The following is an 18,977-nucleotide window of genomic DNA, read 5'->3' as shown; positions in this document are numbered from 1 at the left end:
CATGTATACACATAAACACAAAACATATACACACACACACATTCACAAATTCACTCATTCATTTATTACTGTGCAACCCAGGCAGACCCAGAACTCTCTATGTAATGTAGTCTGGCTTTGAATGCCATCATTCTTCCTGCTTCTGCCTTCTGAATACTGGGATTACTCATAGGAGCCACCAACGCTGGCTCCCAAAACAGTCTTACTCATGGTTTTTAAATCTCAATAATACTGAAACAGTATCTCTAGTATTATTTAGATTTCAAAACCATTAACAAGGGCTCTAACAAGATGTCTCATGTATATAAGCAAATAAATACTTCGAAAATAATGGTTTACAATGGTTTCAACTTGTGGGGTTGAACCTATTTGGGGGTTGTCTATCAGATATTTACAATTTATAACAGCAACAAAATTACAGTTATGAAATAGAAATGAAAGTAATTTTAGAGTTGGGGGTCACCACAACATAACAACCATACTAAGGGTCGCAGCACTAGGAAGGTTGAGAACTAGTTTAGAAGAACTAGAGACCAATACCTCTTCTGGGAGGAAAAAAGGATGAAAGGAAAGAAGGGAAAGAAAAGTAGAAAATACAAATGAACAAGATCAAGTGAATAAGAGAGCCACCCCTCACCAAAATACAATGATATCCTAAGTAAATTCCTAGATTTAGTATAACCAATTCAAATGTCCAAATAGCAACTCAAATGTTAACGATACCCTTTGAAAAAGCTTGTGGATTGTTTTTCTTTTTAAATGAGCATGTACCTAAACCAATTGGTACTGAATAAAACACAATACAGACAAAAGCACTCTGCTAGCTAAAATGAGTAAATTTCAAATATATAACAAAAACTGTCTAATGAATATGGCTGGTACAATATTAACATACTGGAAAAAAACAAAAAAGTAACTTCCACATAATTATACACCACACAAAATTCAAGTTGACTTTTAACTAGAAAAATAGCGAATTTTCTAATAGTGAAAGGCAATGTATGCTTGTGATCTTAGGCATTTGACCAAATTATTATAAAAGGTTCCTATAGGAAAACAAAAACAAGGAACCCACCAAAGTCAAGAAGAAGAAGAAGAAGAAAAAAAGGACAGACTTTCTAACCATGATACTAGATAATGGCGTACTTTTAAATACACCAATCTTGGTTGGTACTCAGTCCTCAGTGTCACAAAATATGACTTTAATAACCAGTAGCCCAGAACTCGTGTCTCTAGCTGCATATGTATCAAAAGATGGCCTAGTCAGCCATCACTGGAAAGAGAGGCTCTTTGGACTTGCAAACTTTATCTGCCCCAGTACAGGGGAACGCCAGGGCCAAAAAGGGGGAGTGGGTGGGTAGGGGATTAGGGGGGAGGGTATGGGGGACTTTTGGGATAGCATTGGAAATGTAAATGATGAAAATACCTAATTAAAACAAAATAAAAGGATCAACTCAAAAAAAAAAAGTACAATTAACCAAGAACCAAATACTGTTAAAAACATTACAAATTAACAAATCCCAATGTCCTAACAACTATGAAAAGGAGGGGGTTTTATTCCTTTGTGGAAGACTAAAGAAGTACAGAAATCCCAGTAAGCTCAACGTGTCAAAGCACCCACACAGCCAGAATCTGAACCTGGCATCCCTCAAGAGTCCATGCTTCCAAGCACTTAGCTATGTTTCTTTCCTCTTCACAGTTTAATTAAAACAACATCATCAACAACAACAACCACCATTTAGCCTACAACAAACTAACTAAGATGGGTGGTGATGGTACATGCCTTTAATCCCAGCACTTGGGAGGCAGAAGCAGGTAGATCTCTGTGAGTTCAAGGTCACCCTGGTCTATACTGAGATCCAGGACTGCTAGGGCTATGCAGAGAAACTGTCTCCAAAAAACAACACAAAACAAATGTACTACGTAGATTCACTACATAAATTACTAAAATACGGAAATAAGAACGTATTTTTGGTTGGTTTTTTTTTCCTCTTTGTTTTGAGCTGGGGTTAAAAGCAGGGACTCCTATAGGTCAAGCCCACAGTCTACCACTAAGCTATATCCTCACCCATAGGATATTTTTGACAGTAATTTGAGGACCCAAAAGACCATTATAATATTGTCAATGAAGAGGATTTAAAAAAAAAAGTTTTGAGAAAACTGATGGGTAAACTGAGTCTGGCAAGAAATGTCAATGGGGTGGGAAATGAGAGAATAAAATATTCTACATTTAAGGAATAAAGAAACCAATCAATAGGTTTTAACCCTGTTAAAACCACCAACATTCACTGGAACCCCAGCAATTAACTGCACTGAAATCAACGTCATGTGGAAAGAAATAAACATAAAGTCAAGAGTGAGGTGAACATTTTGTATGGCAAATGACTTAGACACAAAAAGAGACAGATTTAGACAAAAGAGAAAACAGGTTAATTTACCACTGCAGACAACACACATGCTCTACTTGCATTTCTACTGCAAGCAGAAATACCCGCCTACCCAGAAGCACCTTGAAGGGAAAGGTTTATTTGTCCATTATCAGAAAGAGGGACATCAAAGGTAAACAGAGAATGCATGCACAGTGGGCTGTCTGCTTGTTGTTCAGCTCAACTGCTCCTTAAAATAGTTCAGGACCACCCACCCTCCATCCTCACCCTGCCTGACTCTTCCCATGTTAATTAAGATAATCTCCATAGAATGCCCACAGGCAAACCAATGTGAACAATCCTCTTTGAACATCTCTTCTCAGGTGAGTCTACATTGTGCCAAGGTAACAATTAAAGCTAAACATTCATCACAATGAGAAATGTCCCAAATAAAGTGGGTAAAATGAAAAGTGAGAGGAATGTCTAACTGATACACAGTAGTTACTCAAATTTCAGTTAAATTCATGAGCTAGACCAGAGAACACAGTCTTAATACAAAGTTAAAAAATCAAAGTGGTAGTGAGCCCAGGAGATGTTTCCATGGGTATACATACATACATAGTATTGCCATACAAGCCTGAGGAACTGAGTTCAATCCCTGGAGCATGTAAAGGTGAATGGAGAGAACTGACTACTCAAAGGTGTCTTCTGAAGTCCATGTGTGAGTTGTGGCACGCATGTACCCATGTACACATGTGTACACACCCACAGACACACTCGACTAAAATTAAATTTAAATTTTAAAAAAGTTTAAGTGAATCAACAGAGGACATATTTCAGAGAATCTTGTGGAACCAAATAAAAGCAGCAAACCAGAGGCTAAAAGCTCTGGAGTAAAGGCCCTGGCCCTGGCCCTAAACGTCCTGTCTAGCCAGGCTTATGGATTATGGAAATCTTGGTACATGGACATTTTGAAAGAGACTGTGAAGACTTCATGGCAGAACTGAGTAATGGCTAGGACTGTAGGATTACCACTGGAAGAATGAAGGACAAACCTGACAGTGCTTATGAACGATTCCTAAATAAGACATTTGTGTGTCAAACCATGCAAATGAGACTGCTCTTAGCTGAATGTTCTTAGACCGGAAGCTGAAGAAATCATTAATATCCACATCAGTTAATCCACTCCGAACTGTTTGGAAAGCCTAGGATTCTACTTTGCTTATCTTTTTATCATCATTAATTATTTGAAAGATGTGAAAAAATTCAAACAAAGCGATGGAAGTTGGTAACTTAAATTAGTGACTGATGTGAGTGGAAAACAATGGATTTCAAAAAGAAAACAATGCAAAAAGAGAGTAATCAAGCTCCCACTTTCTAAGAGTCCTGTCACCCTCAAGGCCACGTTAAGGCCATCGTAGTTGTTTTTCTCAGGACTGAGACAGGTTTGGACTAGAAGCAGCCTAAGGACTTATTCTGGCTACAGTTCAAGAAGGGATACTGTTCTTATGGTGTGGAAAACAGTGATAGGAACTCCAGGCAGCTGATTACACTGTATCAGGAACTCAGGAAGCAGAGGGGACAGGACCCAGGGCCAGAGACAATCCCTCAAGGGACATTCCCAGTGATCCATTCCTCCAATAGGTTCAACAACAGCCCCAAACAGCACCACCAACTGGCACCTAAGAGGGTTATTTCACATTCAAACCACAAGAGAGGGTAATCTAAACAGGACAATTCTTCAAATCTTTCTAGTATAAACATTCTCTTTCTAAACTAAACTAATTTAGAACTGTAACAGCTTTACTTTGCTAATTTTTCTTAATTATAAGGAGGATGAACAAAACTCTTGAATCTCTGAACACTCACCCTGTGCGAGATTGGCCAACCTTATCACAAATATCCAAGATGAGGCCCCAGTCCTCAGCAGTATTCAACTCACTAGTTGCTTTCTCTGTAGATGAGAAAAGAAGACTGTTATAAAATGTTATCACATTCAAATCACCAAGCTGTAACATAATTAAATCTCCACATCAAACCCAAATAGTTGGCAGCACTATTTTTAATCAAATGTTGATGTCAATCTTTCAAAGGGACAGGTTCAGTTTATCCTAAGTCTTCCCTATTCACACTTCAGTTGCTCTTTACTTCACTTGAAAGCCACGGGTCTTTCTTCACTCAAACCTCCTCTCTATCTGCAAATAGGCTACATAAAGAAATATTTTTATTTTTAGAAAATTCCTAGTCTTACTTGGCAATGAAAGGAACATGGACTAAGCACTGATACATACATGTACACCCATTCACATGCACAGTAAAAACCAGTCAAAAACTTGATATATTATTAAAGATATTAACAGAGACTGGCAGATTGAATTTAAAAAACAAGGGCAAGACAAACATAGCAAGCTTTCTTAGCAGCAAAAGTTTTCTAGCAATACAGACATACAGGGTGACCTATTTAGAATACATAAGAAAGGAATAACAAAGCCTTAAGAACAAGGCTGTTTTATACTACTACGTTACAAGAAACTTCGCTTCAGAAATGAAAAAGAACGAAGAGAAATGAAAAGGAAGAGATGGCAGCTACAGTGACATACACCTCTAATCCGAACACTTAGGAGGCAGATTAGATGGATCTCAGCAATCAAGGCCAATCTGGTCTACACAGGAAAATTCCTGGCCAGGCAGAGCTACATAGGTGAGATCATCTCTCAAAAGAAAAAATAAACTGTAAAGAGGAATAAGAGAAAGAGAAGTTTGCTCTCTGGAGATCAAACAAAGCTTTTCTGGACTAGTAGTCACCAGAATAATAGAGATGGACACAAAAAATAAAGGAAGTATTACTCCTTAACCCAGCATGTAAGGAGAAAAGATGCCATCCCTTCATCCCACCAAACAAAAGCTGGGTGAACTGAAAATGTAGCTCTTTCTAGATTGATCCTTTAGAAGAGGGGACTTACCACCAATTGCTGATCCCAAAGCTATAAAGACAGCAAAAGAAAGATTGTAGCACATTCATCTATCTCCATAAGAACTAACAACAAAGTGAAGGACACAATGAAGTCTCAGTGAGGACAAGTACCCAAGTCAGGGTACTTAAACTTCAGGGGGGTAAAATCATGGGGGTCCACATCTCTGTAATCTCTAACTGTAAGAATTACACACGGTGAGTATATTTAAACACACGCACAAACACATTCACAGAGAAATAAAACCATTTTGAAAAAGTTCAGAAAATTCAGTTCTAAATACAACCTGTCCAAGGTTGACATTTTACTAATAACTAAACTCCCTTGAGGTGGGAAAGTTCCTTAGCTTGAAGCCAGCTGGGTCTAGAGATCCAGGACTGCCAAGGCTACACAGAGAAACAACAGATCCACATGATGGGATCTGATACCCTCTTCTGGTGTGTCTGAAGACATCCACAGTGTTCTCATATACAATAAATAAATAAATAAATAAAACAAAATGTGGAGGGTTAAGGAAGAGACTTCATAGTGAACTGACCACCAGAAAAATTTACTAAAATAAAGTTCAAAGTCAAGATCTTATCAGCATTTTTAGGGTGTGTTTGATTTTTTTTTTTTTAAAGTATTAACCAGGGGCAGTCAGCCAAGGATTATCAGCTGAGAGAGTGTTCTAACATGAGAGTAAGGAAAACACAAGTGGGAGAAAGAAAAGAGAGGAGAAATAGAAGGTTAAACAGAAGTTATGTTCAAAGGTCAAACCTACATACATGCAGAGTAACTAGTCCTGACTAGATCACTGTGGTAAAGTAATGTAATAGCATCATGATCTTCACCAACAGATTTAATTTTTTAGCCTGACACAGATCAACCAATACTACTAAGATTCTTATTTTTAGTACTTGGTCTTAATTTGGTTAACAATAAAACTCCTGGCTTCCTTCTCTTCCTCAGTGCTGAGCTAATTCAAGAACATTCCCTGTTCAACAGGTAAAGGAGGTGTTGACAAATTTAACAGCAGAAAATTGTTCATAGTCTTAGGCATGTTTGCTAAGGATTATGCCATAGATTCTGGTTGGTGGGTTTCTTTTCTTTTATTCTCTCTCTCCTTCCCACCCATCCACCCTTCCTTCTTTTTGTCAACTTAACACAAACCTAGACATACCTGGGTGTACTGGCTAGTTTTGTGTCAACTTGACACAGCTGGAGTTATCACAGAGAAAAGAGCTTCAGTATCTAAAGGCCTGTAGGAACCGTCCTCAGCTGCTTTGAATCCCAAAAAGATTTGAGTCAGCCTGTACAGGTATCTCAGTCTAACATTACTTCATCTTTGGAAAGCAATTGTTACTTTGATTTAATAGTACATTTTAATAATTAATTTATCTTGGACTAGTACCCAAGCAGGCTCTTTAAAAAAAAAAAAAAAGCCTATGTGAATACATCTAAATGAATCAAAATGGCACCTATTTAAAAGTTTCATGCTAACTAGAACTAATAGACCTACTTTAGATCAACTATACATTGTTTGTTATGACTTTTTATTTCCTAAAATGACATTTCCAGGAATGTATGGCATCTTAGGTTGGTTTCTATTACTGCAATAAAACACCATGACCAAAAGAAACTTGGGGAGAAAAAGATTTATTTGGCTTACATATCCCAGGTCATAGTACATCAAGCAAAGACACAACAGGACCTGAAGGTAGGAACTAAAGTAGAGACCATAGAGAAATGAGACTTACTGACGTTATTCTTCATGGCTTGTTCAGTTGCTTTCCTATAACTCCAGGGGTCACACCCCATCACTAACCAAGATAATACCCTGCACAAACATCATGACCAAGAAGCAAGTTGGGGAGGAAAGGGTTTATTCAGCTTACACTTCCATACTGCTGTTCATCACCAAAGGAAGTCAAGACTGGAACTCAAGCAGGTCAGAAAGCAGGAGCTGATGCAAAGGCCATGGAGGGATGTTCTTTACTGGCTTGCTTCCCCTGGCTTGCTCAGCCTGCTCTCTTATAGAACCATGACTACCAGCCCAGAGATGGCACCACCCACAAGGGGACCTCCCCTCTTGATCACTAATTGAGAAAATGCCTTACAGTTGGATCTCATGGAGGCATTTCCTCAACTGAAGCTCCTTTCTCTGTGATAACTCCAGCTGTGTCAAGTTGACACAAAACTAGCCAGTACACCCAGGTATGTCTAGGTTTGTGTTAAGTTGACAAAAGGAAGGAAGGGTGGATGGGTGGGAAGGAGAGAGAGAATAAAAGAAAAGAAACCCACCAACCAGAATCTATGGCATAATCCTTAGCAAACATGCCTAAGACTATGAACTCCCTTCTACACATGCATACAGAGAGGAGCAGCATGTGACTCCCATTTGCTCATGTAAATCAGAAATGCATGCAAAGCATGTAGCAGGCATGGTGGTACATGCCTTTAATCCCACCATCTGGAAGGCAGAATTAGATAGATCTCTAAATTTAAGGCCATCTTGTTCTACAGAGCAAGTTCCAAGGCTTCCAGGGCTACACTGAGAAATCTTGTCTCAAAAACAAAGAAACAAACACCCCAATAATACATTTTACAGTTCTGAACTAATAATTTCTGATGCTTCCTCAAGATCAACCAAATAGTGGCATATTCTTCTCAGCTCTTGAAAAAAAAATCAAATTATTTTCTAAGCCAGAAGAACATAACTTACCAACAGCAACTCAACATGGTTTTATATAGAGCAAATGAACTAAAAACTATTAATTTCTAAGCTAAAACCAGAGAGTGGGGGGACACAAGACACATACATACATAACACACACACCCATACTTCTAAAGAATTCAAAACTTATGATTTTTTTTTTTTCTGAGACAGGGTTTTTCTGTTTAACAGCCTTTGCTGACCTGGAGCTCCTCTCTGTAGACCAGAATGGCCCTGAATTCAGAGAGATCCCTCTGCCACTACTTCTGAGTGCTGTGATTAAAGGCACATGCCACCACAGCTGGGCTTGTGGTGGTTTGAATGAAAATGGCCCCTGTAGGTTTATTGGAAGTGGCACTATTACAAAGTGTGGTCTTGTTGGATGGAAGTATGTCACTGGGGGTAGGCTTTGAGGTCACATATGCTCAAACTAGGCCCAGTGTCATTCTCTCTCCCTGCTGCCCAGCAATCCAGATGTAGAACTCTCAGCTACTCTCCAGCACCAAGTCTGCCTCCATACTGCCATGCTCCCTACCATAAAAATAATGAACTAAACCTTTCAACTGTAAACCAGCCCCAAATAAATGTTTTTCTTTGTAAGAGTTGCTATGGCCATGGTGTCCCTTCACAGCAATAGAACACTAAGACAATGGTCATGAAGAGGAGAGTAGGGATTTTCTAAAAAGTACTCAGTAGAATCACACGTTAATGCTTTAAATGAATTTTAAATCTTAACAGATTAGACAACTTTTTACTGATAAGCAGGTGTGGCAGTTTGAATATGCTTGGCCTAGGGAATGGCACTATTAGAAGATGTGGACTTGTGGAGGATGTCCTGTGTCACTGTGGGGGTGGGTTTTGAGACTCTCCTCCTAGCTGCCTGGAAGACAATCTTCTCCTTGGCTACCTTTGGATCAAAATATAAAACTCTCAGCTCCTGCTCCACCACCATGTCTGCCTGGATGTTGCCATGCTTCCTGCCTTGATGAACCTCTGAACCTATAAGTCCTACCCAATTAAATGCTGTCCTTATGAGAGCTGCCTTTGTTATGGTATCTCTTCACAGCAACAGAAACCCTAATTAAGACAGCAGATATTTCTGATTTTCTAAAATTTGACTGTTGAACATGTGAGAAAGTAAAGAAATGGGACAGAAAAACTACCCATAACCACCATTCTGTAGAAAAAGGATTGTCATTTGTCAGCTTCAAGATGTTGTTTAAAACTGGGCAATGGGGGCTTGAGACTCAGTGTTACAGTATATGCTATGTTTCAGATACTGGGCTCAATCATCAACATTCAAAGACAAAGAACCAAGCTAGTGACAAGAAAGCTATTTAAGGCCAGAGATAGATGTATCTGACCAAGCACAGTTGCATTAAAAACACAAGTAAAAAATGTTTAAGAAAGAGATAGAGAGATGGTTCAGTGGTTAAATGCACTCACTGTCTGATCTTCCATGGGACCTAGGTTCAATTCCTAGCACCCACAAGGCTGCTCACAACTGTCTGTAACTCCATCCAGTTGCAGAGGATCCAAAACCCTTAAACAGATTACATACAGGCAACAGGGAAAATACCAATAAACATTACATAAATAAACAGAAAGGAAGAAAGGAAGAGAGGGAGGGAAAGAGGAAGGGAGGGAAGATAGCGCTGCAGAATTAAAAAGAAGCCAGGTCAGACACCCAGAGCTCCACACCAATAATCCCAATATTTAGGTGCAGAGGCAGGAGGATTGCTTCAAACAACAGCCTGCTTTATACATGAAGCTTTTTTGGCCTGTCAAGGTTTCACATGAAGGCACAAGGGAACCAGAAATTTTGAGTTGTTATAATTCATCATGAGTTCATATTAGACTGTAGAGTCAACTAAAAATATTTTAATCAAAAGAATTACATTTACGGGTTCCCGGATCCCTCCAGGACTAGTCTGCACAGGTGAGAGTGTGGACTACAGAAGCTAACAGCTTCTGGGACAGGCAGAAGCCACACAGCTTCGGAGGCAGACCCCGTTTCAGGCTTGAGACATCCAGGCACCTTCCCTACCAGAGGAGAGGGGTTCGCCCTGCCCGGGAGGGCTTTGCCAGAGCACCTGCAGGAGCCAACTTGGTTCTGGATCCCTCTGAGACTAGTCTGTGCAGGTGAGAGTGTGGACTACTGAAGCTAACAGTTTCTGGGACAGGCTGAAGCGACAGAACTTCTGGGACAGGCCCTGTTTCGGACCTTCATCTTCTGCCAGGAGGCAGGTCCAAACTCCAGATATCTGTGCACCTTCCCTGCAAGAGGAGAGCTTGCCTACAGAGACTGCTCTGACCACTGAAACTCAAGAGAGATCTAGTCTCTCAGGTCTGCTGATAGAAGCTAACAGAATCACCAGAAAAACAAGCTCTAACTAGAAACAACTATAACAACTAACTCCACAGATTGCCAGATGGCGAAAGGCAAAAATAAGAATCTTACTAACAGAAACCAAGACCACTCACCATCATCAGAACCCAGTACTCCCACCTTAGCCAGTCCTGGGTACCCCAACACACCCGAAAAGACAGACCCGGATTTAAAAACATATCTCATGATAATGGTAGAGGACATCAAGAAGGACTTTAATAACTCACTTAAAGAAATACAGGAGAACACTGCTAAAGAGTTACAAGTTCTTAAAGAAAAACTGGAAAACACAACCAAACAGGTAGAAGTCCTTAAAGAAAAACAGGAAAACACATCCAAAGAGATGATGGAAATGAACAAAACCATACTAGATCTAAAAAGGGAAGTAGGCACAATAAAGAAAACACAAAGTGAGGCACCACTGACGATAGAAACCCTAGGAAAGAAATCTGGAACCATAGATGTGAGCATCAGCAACAGAATACAAGAGATGGAAGAGAGAATCTCAGGTGCAGAAGATTCCATAGAGAACATCAGCACAACAATCAAATAAAATGCAAAATGCAAAATGGAAAAAGATCGTAACTTAAAACATCCAGGAAATCCAGGACACAATAAGAAGACCAAACCTACCAATAATAGGAGTAGATGAGAATGAAGATTTTCAACTTAAAGAGCCAGCAAATATCTTCAACAAAATTATAGAAGAAAACTACCCAAACCAAAAGAAAGAGATGCCCATGAACATACAAGATGTCTACAGAACTCCAAATAGACTGGAACAGAAAAGAAATTCCTCCCGACACATAATAATCAGAACAAATGCACTAAAGAAAGATAGAATATTAAAAGCAGTAAGGGAAAAAGGTCAAGTAACATATAAAGACAGGCCTATCAGAATTACGCCAGACTTTTCACCAGAGACTATGAAAGCCAGAAGAGCCTGGACAGATGTTATACAGACACTAAGAGAACACAAAGAACAACCCAGGCTACTATACCCGGCCAAACTCTCAATTACCATAGATGGAGAAACCAAAGTATACCATGACAAAACCAAATTCACACATTATCTTTCCATGAATCCAGCACTTCAAAGGATAATAACGGAAAAAAAAAAAAAAAACAATACAAGGACGGAAACCACGTCCTAGAAAAAGCAAGAAAGTAATCCTTCAACAAACCTAAAACAAGACAGCCACAAGAACAGAATGCCAACTCTAACAACAAAAATAAAAGGAAGCAACAATTACTTTTCCTTGATATTTCTGAATATCAATAGACTCAATTCCCCAATAAAAAGACATGGAATAATAGACTGGCTACATAAACAGGACCCAACATTTTGCTGTTTACAGGAAACCCATCTCAGGGAAAAACACAGATACTACCTCAGAATGAAAGGCTGGAAAACAATTTTCCAAGCAAATGGTATGAAGAAACAAGCTGGAGTAGCCATTCTAATATAACCGACTTCCAACCCAAAGTTATCAAAAAAGACAAGGGAGACACTTCATACTCATCAAAGGTAAAATCTTCCAAGAGGAATTCTCAATTCTGAATATCTATGCTACAAATGCAAAGGCAACCACATTCATTAAAGACACTTTAGTAAAGCTCAAAGCACACATTGCACCTCACACAATAATAGTGGGAGACTTCAACACACCACTTTCATCAATGGACAGATCCTGGAAACAGAAACTAAATATGGACACAGTGAAACTGACAGAAGATATGAAACAAATGGATTTAACAGATATCTACAGAACATTTTATCCTAAAACAAAAGGATATACCTTCTTCTCAGCACCTCATGGTACCTTCTCCAAAATTGTGCATATAATTGGTCACAACACAGGCCTCAACAGTTACAAAAATATTGAAATTGTCCCATGCATCCTATCACATCACCATGGATTAAGGCTGATCTTCAATAACAACATAAATAATAGAAAGCCAACATTCACGTGGAAACTGAACAACGCTATTCTCAAAGATACCTTGGTCAACGAAGGAATATAGAGAGAAATTAAAGACTTTTTAGAGTTTAATGAAAATGAAACCACAACATAACCAAACTTATGGGACACATGAAAGCATTTCTAAGAGGAAAACTCATAGCTCTGACTGCCTCCAAAAAGAAACTTTAGAACACACACACTAGCAGCTTGACAACACACCTGAAACAAAAGGAAGAAAATTCACCTAAGAGGAGTAGACAGCAGGAAATAATCAAATTCAGGGGTGAAATCAACCAAGTGGAAACAAGAAGAACTATTCAACGAATCAACCAAACCAGGAGCTGGTTCTTTGAGAAAATAAACAAGATAGATAAACCCTTAGCCAGACTCATTAAAGGGCACAGGGACAGCATCCTAATTAACAAAATCAGAAATGAAAAAGGAGACATAACAACAGATCCTGAAGAAATCCAAAACACCATCAGATCCTTCTACAAAAGGCTATACTCAACAAAAACTTGAAAACCTGGATGAAATGGACAAATTTCTAGACAGATACCAGGTACCAAAGTTAAATCAGGATCAGGTTAATGATCTACACAGTCCTATATCCCCTAAAGAAATAGAAGCAGTCATTAATAGTCTCCCAGTCAAAAAGAGCCCAGGATCAGATGGATTTAGTGCAGAGTTCTATCAGACCTTCAAAGAAGATCTAATTCCAGTTCTTCACAAACTATTCCACAAAATAGAAGAAGAAAGTACTCTACCCAATTCATTCTATGAAGCCACAATTACTCTGATACCTAAACAACAGAAAGACCCAACAAAGATAGAGAACTTCAGACCAATTTCCCTTATGAATGTCCATGCAAAAATACTCAATAAAATTCTCGCTAACTGATTCCAAGAACACATCAAAACAATCATCCATCCTGACCAAGTAGGTTTCATTCCAGGGATGCAGGGATGGTTTAATATACAGAAATCTATCAACGTAATCCACTATATAAACAAACTCAAAGACAAAAACCACATGATCATCTCGTTAGATGCTGAGAAAGCATTTGACAAAATCCAACACCCATTCCTGATAAAAGTCTTGGAAAGATCAGGAATTCAAGGCCCATACCTAAACATGATAAAAGCAATCTACAGCAAACCAGTAGCCAACATCAAAGTAAATGGTGAGAAGCTGGAAACAATCCCACTAAAATCAGGGACTAGACAAGGCTGCCCACTTTCTCCAAACCTATTCAACATAGTACTTGAAGTCCTAGCCAGAGCTTTTTCGACAACAAAAGGAGATCAAGGAGATACAAATTGGAAAGGAAGAAGTCAAAATATCACTTTTTGCAGATGATATGATAGTATATATAAGTGGCACCAAAAATTCCACCAGAGAACTCCTAAACCTGATAAACAGCTTCAGTGAAGTAGCTGGATATAAAATTAACTCAAAAAAGTCAATGGCCTTTCTCTACACAAAGGATAAACAGGCTAGAGAAAGAAATTAGGGAAACAACACCTTTCACAATAGTCACAAATAATATAAAATACCTTGGCATGACTCTAACTAAGGAAGTGAAAGATCTGTATGATAAGAACTTCGAGTCTCTGAAAAAAGAAATTAAAGAAGATCTCAAGAGATGGAAAGATGTCCTGTGATCATGGATTGGCAGACTCAATAGAGTAAAAATGGCTATCTTGCCAAAAGCAATCTACAGATTCAATGCAATCCCCATCAAAATTTCAACTCAATTCTTCAACGAATTAGAAAGGGCAATTTGCAAATTCATCTGGAATAACAAAAAACCTAAGATAGCAAAAACTCTTCTCAAGGATAAAAGAACCTCTGGTGGAATCACCATGCCTGACCTAAAGCTGTACTACAGAGCAATTGTGATAAAAACTGCATGGTACTGGTATAGAGACAGACAAGTAGACCAATGGAATAGAATTGAAGCCCCAGAAATGAACCCACACATCTATGATCATTTGATCTTTGACAAGTGAGCTAAAACCATCCAGTGGAAAAAAGACAACATTTTCAACAAATGGTGCTGGCACAACTGGTGGTTATCATGTAGAAGAATGCGAATTGATCCATTCCTATCTCCTTGTACTAAGGTCAAATCTAAGTGGATCAAGGAACTCCATATAAAACTAGAGACAGTGAAACTTATAGAGGAGAAAGTGGGGAAAAGTCTTGAAGATATGGGCACAGGGGAAAAAAATCCTGAATAGAGCAGCAATGGCTTGTGCTGTAAGATGGAGAATGGACAAGTGGGACTTCCTAAAATTGCAAAGCATCTGTAAGGCAAAAGACACTGTCAATAAGACAAAAAGGCCACCAACAGATTGGGAAAGGATCTTTACCTATCCTAAATCAGATAGGGGACTAATATCCAATTTATATAAAGAACTCAAGAAGGTTGACTCCAGAAAACCAAATAAGGCCATTAAAAAATGGGGCTTAGAGCTAAACAAAGAATTCTCACCTGAGGAATACCTAATGGCTGAGAAGCACCTGAAAAAATGTTCAGCATCCTTAATCATCAGGGAAATGCAAATCAAAACAACCCTGAAATTCCACCTCACACCAGTCAGAATGGCTAAGATCAAAAATTCAGGTGTCAGCAGATGCTGTCGAGGATGTGGAGAAAGAGGAACACTCCTCCATTGTTGGTGGGATTACAAGCTTGTACAACCACTCTGGAAATCAGTCTGGCGGTTCCTCAGAAAAGTGGACATAGTACTACCGGAGGATCCCACAATACCTCTCCTGGGTATATACCCAGAAGATGTTTCAACTTGCAATAAGGACACATGCTCCACTATGTTCATAGCAGCCTTATTTATAATAGCCAGAAGCTGGAAAGAACCCAGATGCCCCTCAACAGAGGAATAGATACAGAAAGTGTGGTACATTTACACAATGGAGTACTACTCAGCTATTAAAAAGAATGAATTTATGAAATTCTTAGGCAAATGGATGGACCTGGAGGGCATCATCCTGAGTGAGGTAGCCCTATCATAAAAAAACTCACATGATATATACTCACTGATATGTGGATATTAGCCCAGAAACTTAGACTACCCAAGATATAAGTTACAATTTGGAAAATACATGAAACTCAAGAAGAACGAAGACCAAAGTGTGGACTTTTTGCCCCTTCTTAGAATTGGGAACAAAACACCCATGGAAGGAGTTACAGAGACAAAGTTTGGAGCTGAGACAAAAGGATGGACCATCTAGAGACTGCCATATCCAGGGATCCATCCCATAATCAGCCTCCAAATGCTGACACCATTGCATACACTAGCAAGATTTTGCTGAAAGGACCCTGATATAGCTGTCTCTTGAGAGACTATGCCGGGGCCTAGCAAACACATAAGTGGATGCTCACAGTCAGCTATTGGATGGATCACAGTGCCCCCAATGGAGGAGCTAGAGAAAGTACCCAAGGAGCTAAAGGGATCTGCAACCCTATAGATGGAACAACATTATGAACTGACCAGTACCACGGAGCTCTTGACTCTAGCTGCATATGTACCAAAAGATGGACTAGTCGGCCATCACTGGAAAGAGAGGCCCATTGGTCTTGCAAACTTTATATGCCTCAGTACAGGGGAATGCCAGGGCCAAGAAGTGGGAGTGGGATAGCATTGGAAATGTAAATGAAGAAAATACCTAATAAATAAAAAAAAATATATTTACATTCTTAAAACACAACCAAATATCACTAGAGAAAGAAGAAAACAATTAGAAGCTTCTGTACTAATGTAAAAAGTATTTACAATGGTAAAAACCTTTGCCATTTACAATTGAGTTGAGCTATTGCAATTTACAGTTGCAGAAATAGAAGGATGGATTCAAAGCAATTAAGATAAAGCATACACACTATACTAGTATTCTGAAGGGTCACAGTGGTTTTGTCTATCACACAGTCAACAGTACATATTTGTTGTCAGGAATGTAGACAATTACAACCATGGAAATGAAGATGTTACACAGGCCTATATAAGAAATCAAGATGTCACACAGGCCTATATAACAAATAACTGATTTCTAGTCAAACAAGAACAAAGGGAAAAAAATGTTAACTAATAAAAAAAAGTTTCAATATAGGTTTGAAGAGGCTGAAGTTGAGGTGTATGGGACATACTCTATACCAGTAAAAAATTAGAATATCAAGTGTTTTGACAAATAATCCTGATACCAACCTGAGATATTTTTATAACTACTTACAACACTTGAAAATGAATTCAAAGAGGTTTGATCTTGTGTAATACAAAATGCTCCTACTCACTAATAGTAACTGCTATAGGGGCAACTGAAGACCAAAATCAAGAGCTCAGGATAGTGGGTCTCAACCTGTGGGTCTTGAACTCCTGGCAAACCTCTATTTCCAAAAAATATATTATGATTCATAACTAACAAGACTACAGTTATGAAGTAGCATTGAAAATAATTTTATGGTTGTGGGGGGTCACTACAATATAAAAAAACTTTATTAAAGGGTTGTAGCATTAAGAAGGTTGAGAACCAATGCTTTACAGAAAAAACTAATCTGACTGGTTTATGATGCTTACTGGACTAAGCAAAATAAGTAAAAAGTACATATATTAGATTAACAGTATTCATTTCATGACACAGACTGGTCAAACAGTTTGACCAGGAATACATTTTAAAAGTTTAAAATTAATTAATTAGTTCGGTTGGTTTTATGCAAGGTCTTGCTATACCTTTGGCTGACCTGGAACTTACTAGGTAGACCAGGCTGTCCTCCAACCAGTAGAGGACCCTCTGCCTCTCTGCCTCTGTGCCTCTGCCTGGGAGAGCTGGGATTAAAGGTATAGGACACCACATCTGGCTGCTAACTTACTATTTATTCTAAATATTAAAAGCAGCACTTATCAAAGACAAAAGAATGATTAAAAGACATTTCTTATTGGCACTAGGCTTGTTTTTGTACAAGTGCCACTTAGCAGACAAAGGCACCACTTCGGAGGCAAAGGCAGAAACATCTCAAGTTCTAGGCTAACCTTGGATACACAGTGAGACCCCCATCTCAAGAAAACAAGACCAGGCCAAGTTATATCACTAGCACTGAAAGGAAGGGGGTAGATCCATACTTTTTAAAAGTTAAGAAGGCAGAAGTAGACAGATCTCTGAGTTCAAGACCAGCCTGGTCTATAGAGCTAGTTCTAGTACAGCCAAGGCTACACAGTGAAACCTTGTCTCAAAAACCAAAAGTCAAGATGAATGACACATACTAAATCTCATGTTTTGCCAAGTAATGGAACAAGCCTTTAATACTAGCACTTGAAATGCAGAGGCAGGTGGAATTCTATGAGTTCAAGGCCAGCCTAGTATACAGAGTTGAGTTCCGGGACAGCCAGGGTTAAACAGTGAAACCCTGTCTCAAAACCCAAAAGTCAAGATAAATGGAACATTATAAAATAATCAATTAATGAAAAGAACATCATGGAAAGATAAATTCAAGTTTCTAATAGACTGATTTTTAAGTGGTAACCGAACACCAAACTGACAATCTAGAAAACTGTCAGTAAGTCATTACTAGATAAATTATGGGGTTTAATATGTCTTAGGAATTGCCCCTGAGGTACCAGAGACAAGACTGAAATATTCTTTATGAAGTTTATGCCACACAAGACCATCAATTGATGAACTTGATGTCAGTACTGAATACTAAGAAGAAAATGAGTAAGCAGTAGTGAGTAGAAAACAACTGATGATTTGCTTTAAGAGACTGTTATTAGTCAGGGTTCTCTATAGTCACAGAACTTATAGATAGTTTCTATATAGTAAGGGAATTTGTTGATGACTTATAGTCTGTAGTCCAACTCTCACCAATGACAGCAGCTGTAAATGGAAATCTAAGGATCTTTCAGTTGCTTAGTCCCAAAAAGCAAGCAGGTGAAGAAGAGAGAGAGTAAATCTTTCTTCCAATGTCCTTTATGTAGGTCTCCAACAGAAGGTGTAGCCCAGATTAGTATGTGTTCCATCACACCTTAAATCCCATATGACCTTGAACTCAGAGATCTCCCTGTCTTAGTCTTCTGGAATTCATAGCCACTATGCCTTGAGATCTCCATGCCAAGATCCAGGTCAGAAACTTGTATCTCCTAGCCTCCAGATTAGGATCACTGGTAAGCCTTCCAATTCTGGATTGTAGTTCATACCAGGTATAGTCAAGTTGACAACCAGGAATAGCCACTATAGAGACAGTTAACTAAGAAAGCCTCGCTTAGAAAGTGAAATTTGAACAGAGTGCCCAAAATGATGTGATGGACATCAAGACCTTAAAATGCCTAAGGGAACATTAACATAAGCAAAGAAAATGGCCTATGAAGCTACAGAGGCAGAAATGTTTGGAAAGTTCAAATCCAAGATGCTTCACATGATAGCGAACCCAAAGTTCACAACCATATATATCTTTAGATATTACATATAGAAAATTACCAGAGATTTTTGAATAGGTAGATGACTTTATCCAGTATTTTTTAAAAGATTAATGGCTTTTATAAGTGAAACCTTATTAGAGGGGCAAAGAGTAATGAAAAATC

The 18,977-nt window shown here is 38.7% G+C and overlaps 1 protein-coding gene across 3 annotated transcripts in view; it reads right to left on the bottom strand.

Moving 5' to 3' along the window:
• The window catches only part of Stam (signal transducing adaptor molecule (SH3 domain and ITAM motif) 1), a 74,377-nt gene that overhangs the window by 41,618 nt on the left and 13,782 nt on the right, over window positions 1-18,977 (bottom strand). For 2 of the 3 annotated variants that reach the window (XR_373935.4, NM_011484.3), the window contains exon 2: window positions 4,236-4,320. The exons of the other annotated variant lie outside the window; for it this stretch is intronic. Coding sequence is in view for 1 of the 2 variants with exons in the window: in NM_011484.3 (NP_035614.1) it covers window positions 4,236-4,320 (85 nt within the window). In the remaining variant the exon portion in view is untranslated. The remainder of the gene's footprint in view (window positions 1-4,235; window positions 4,321-18,977) is intronic. 3 annotated transcript variants of the gene reach the window in all.

Source organism: Mus musculus, chromosome 2, assembly GCF_000001635.26.
Source record: "Mus musculus strain C57BL/6J chromosome 2, GRCm38.p6 C57BL/6J".
NCBI lineage: Eukaryota > Metazoa > Chordata > Mammalia > Rodentia > Muridae > Mus > Mus musculus.
The sequence above is the reverse complement of the archived record's forward strand: the minus strand, read 5'-3'. Positions and strand labels throughout refer to the sequence as shown.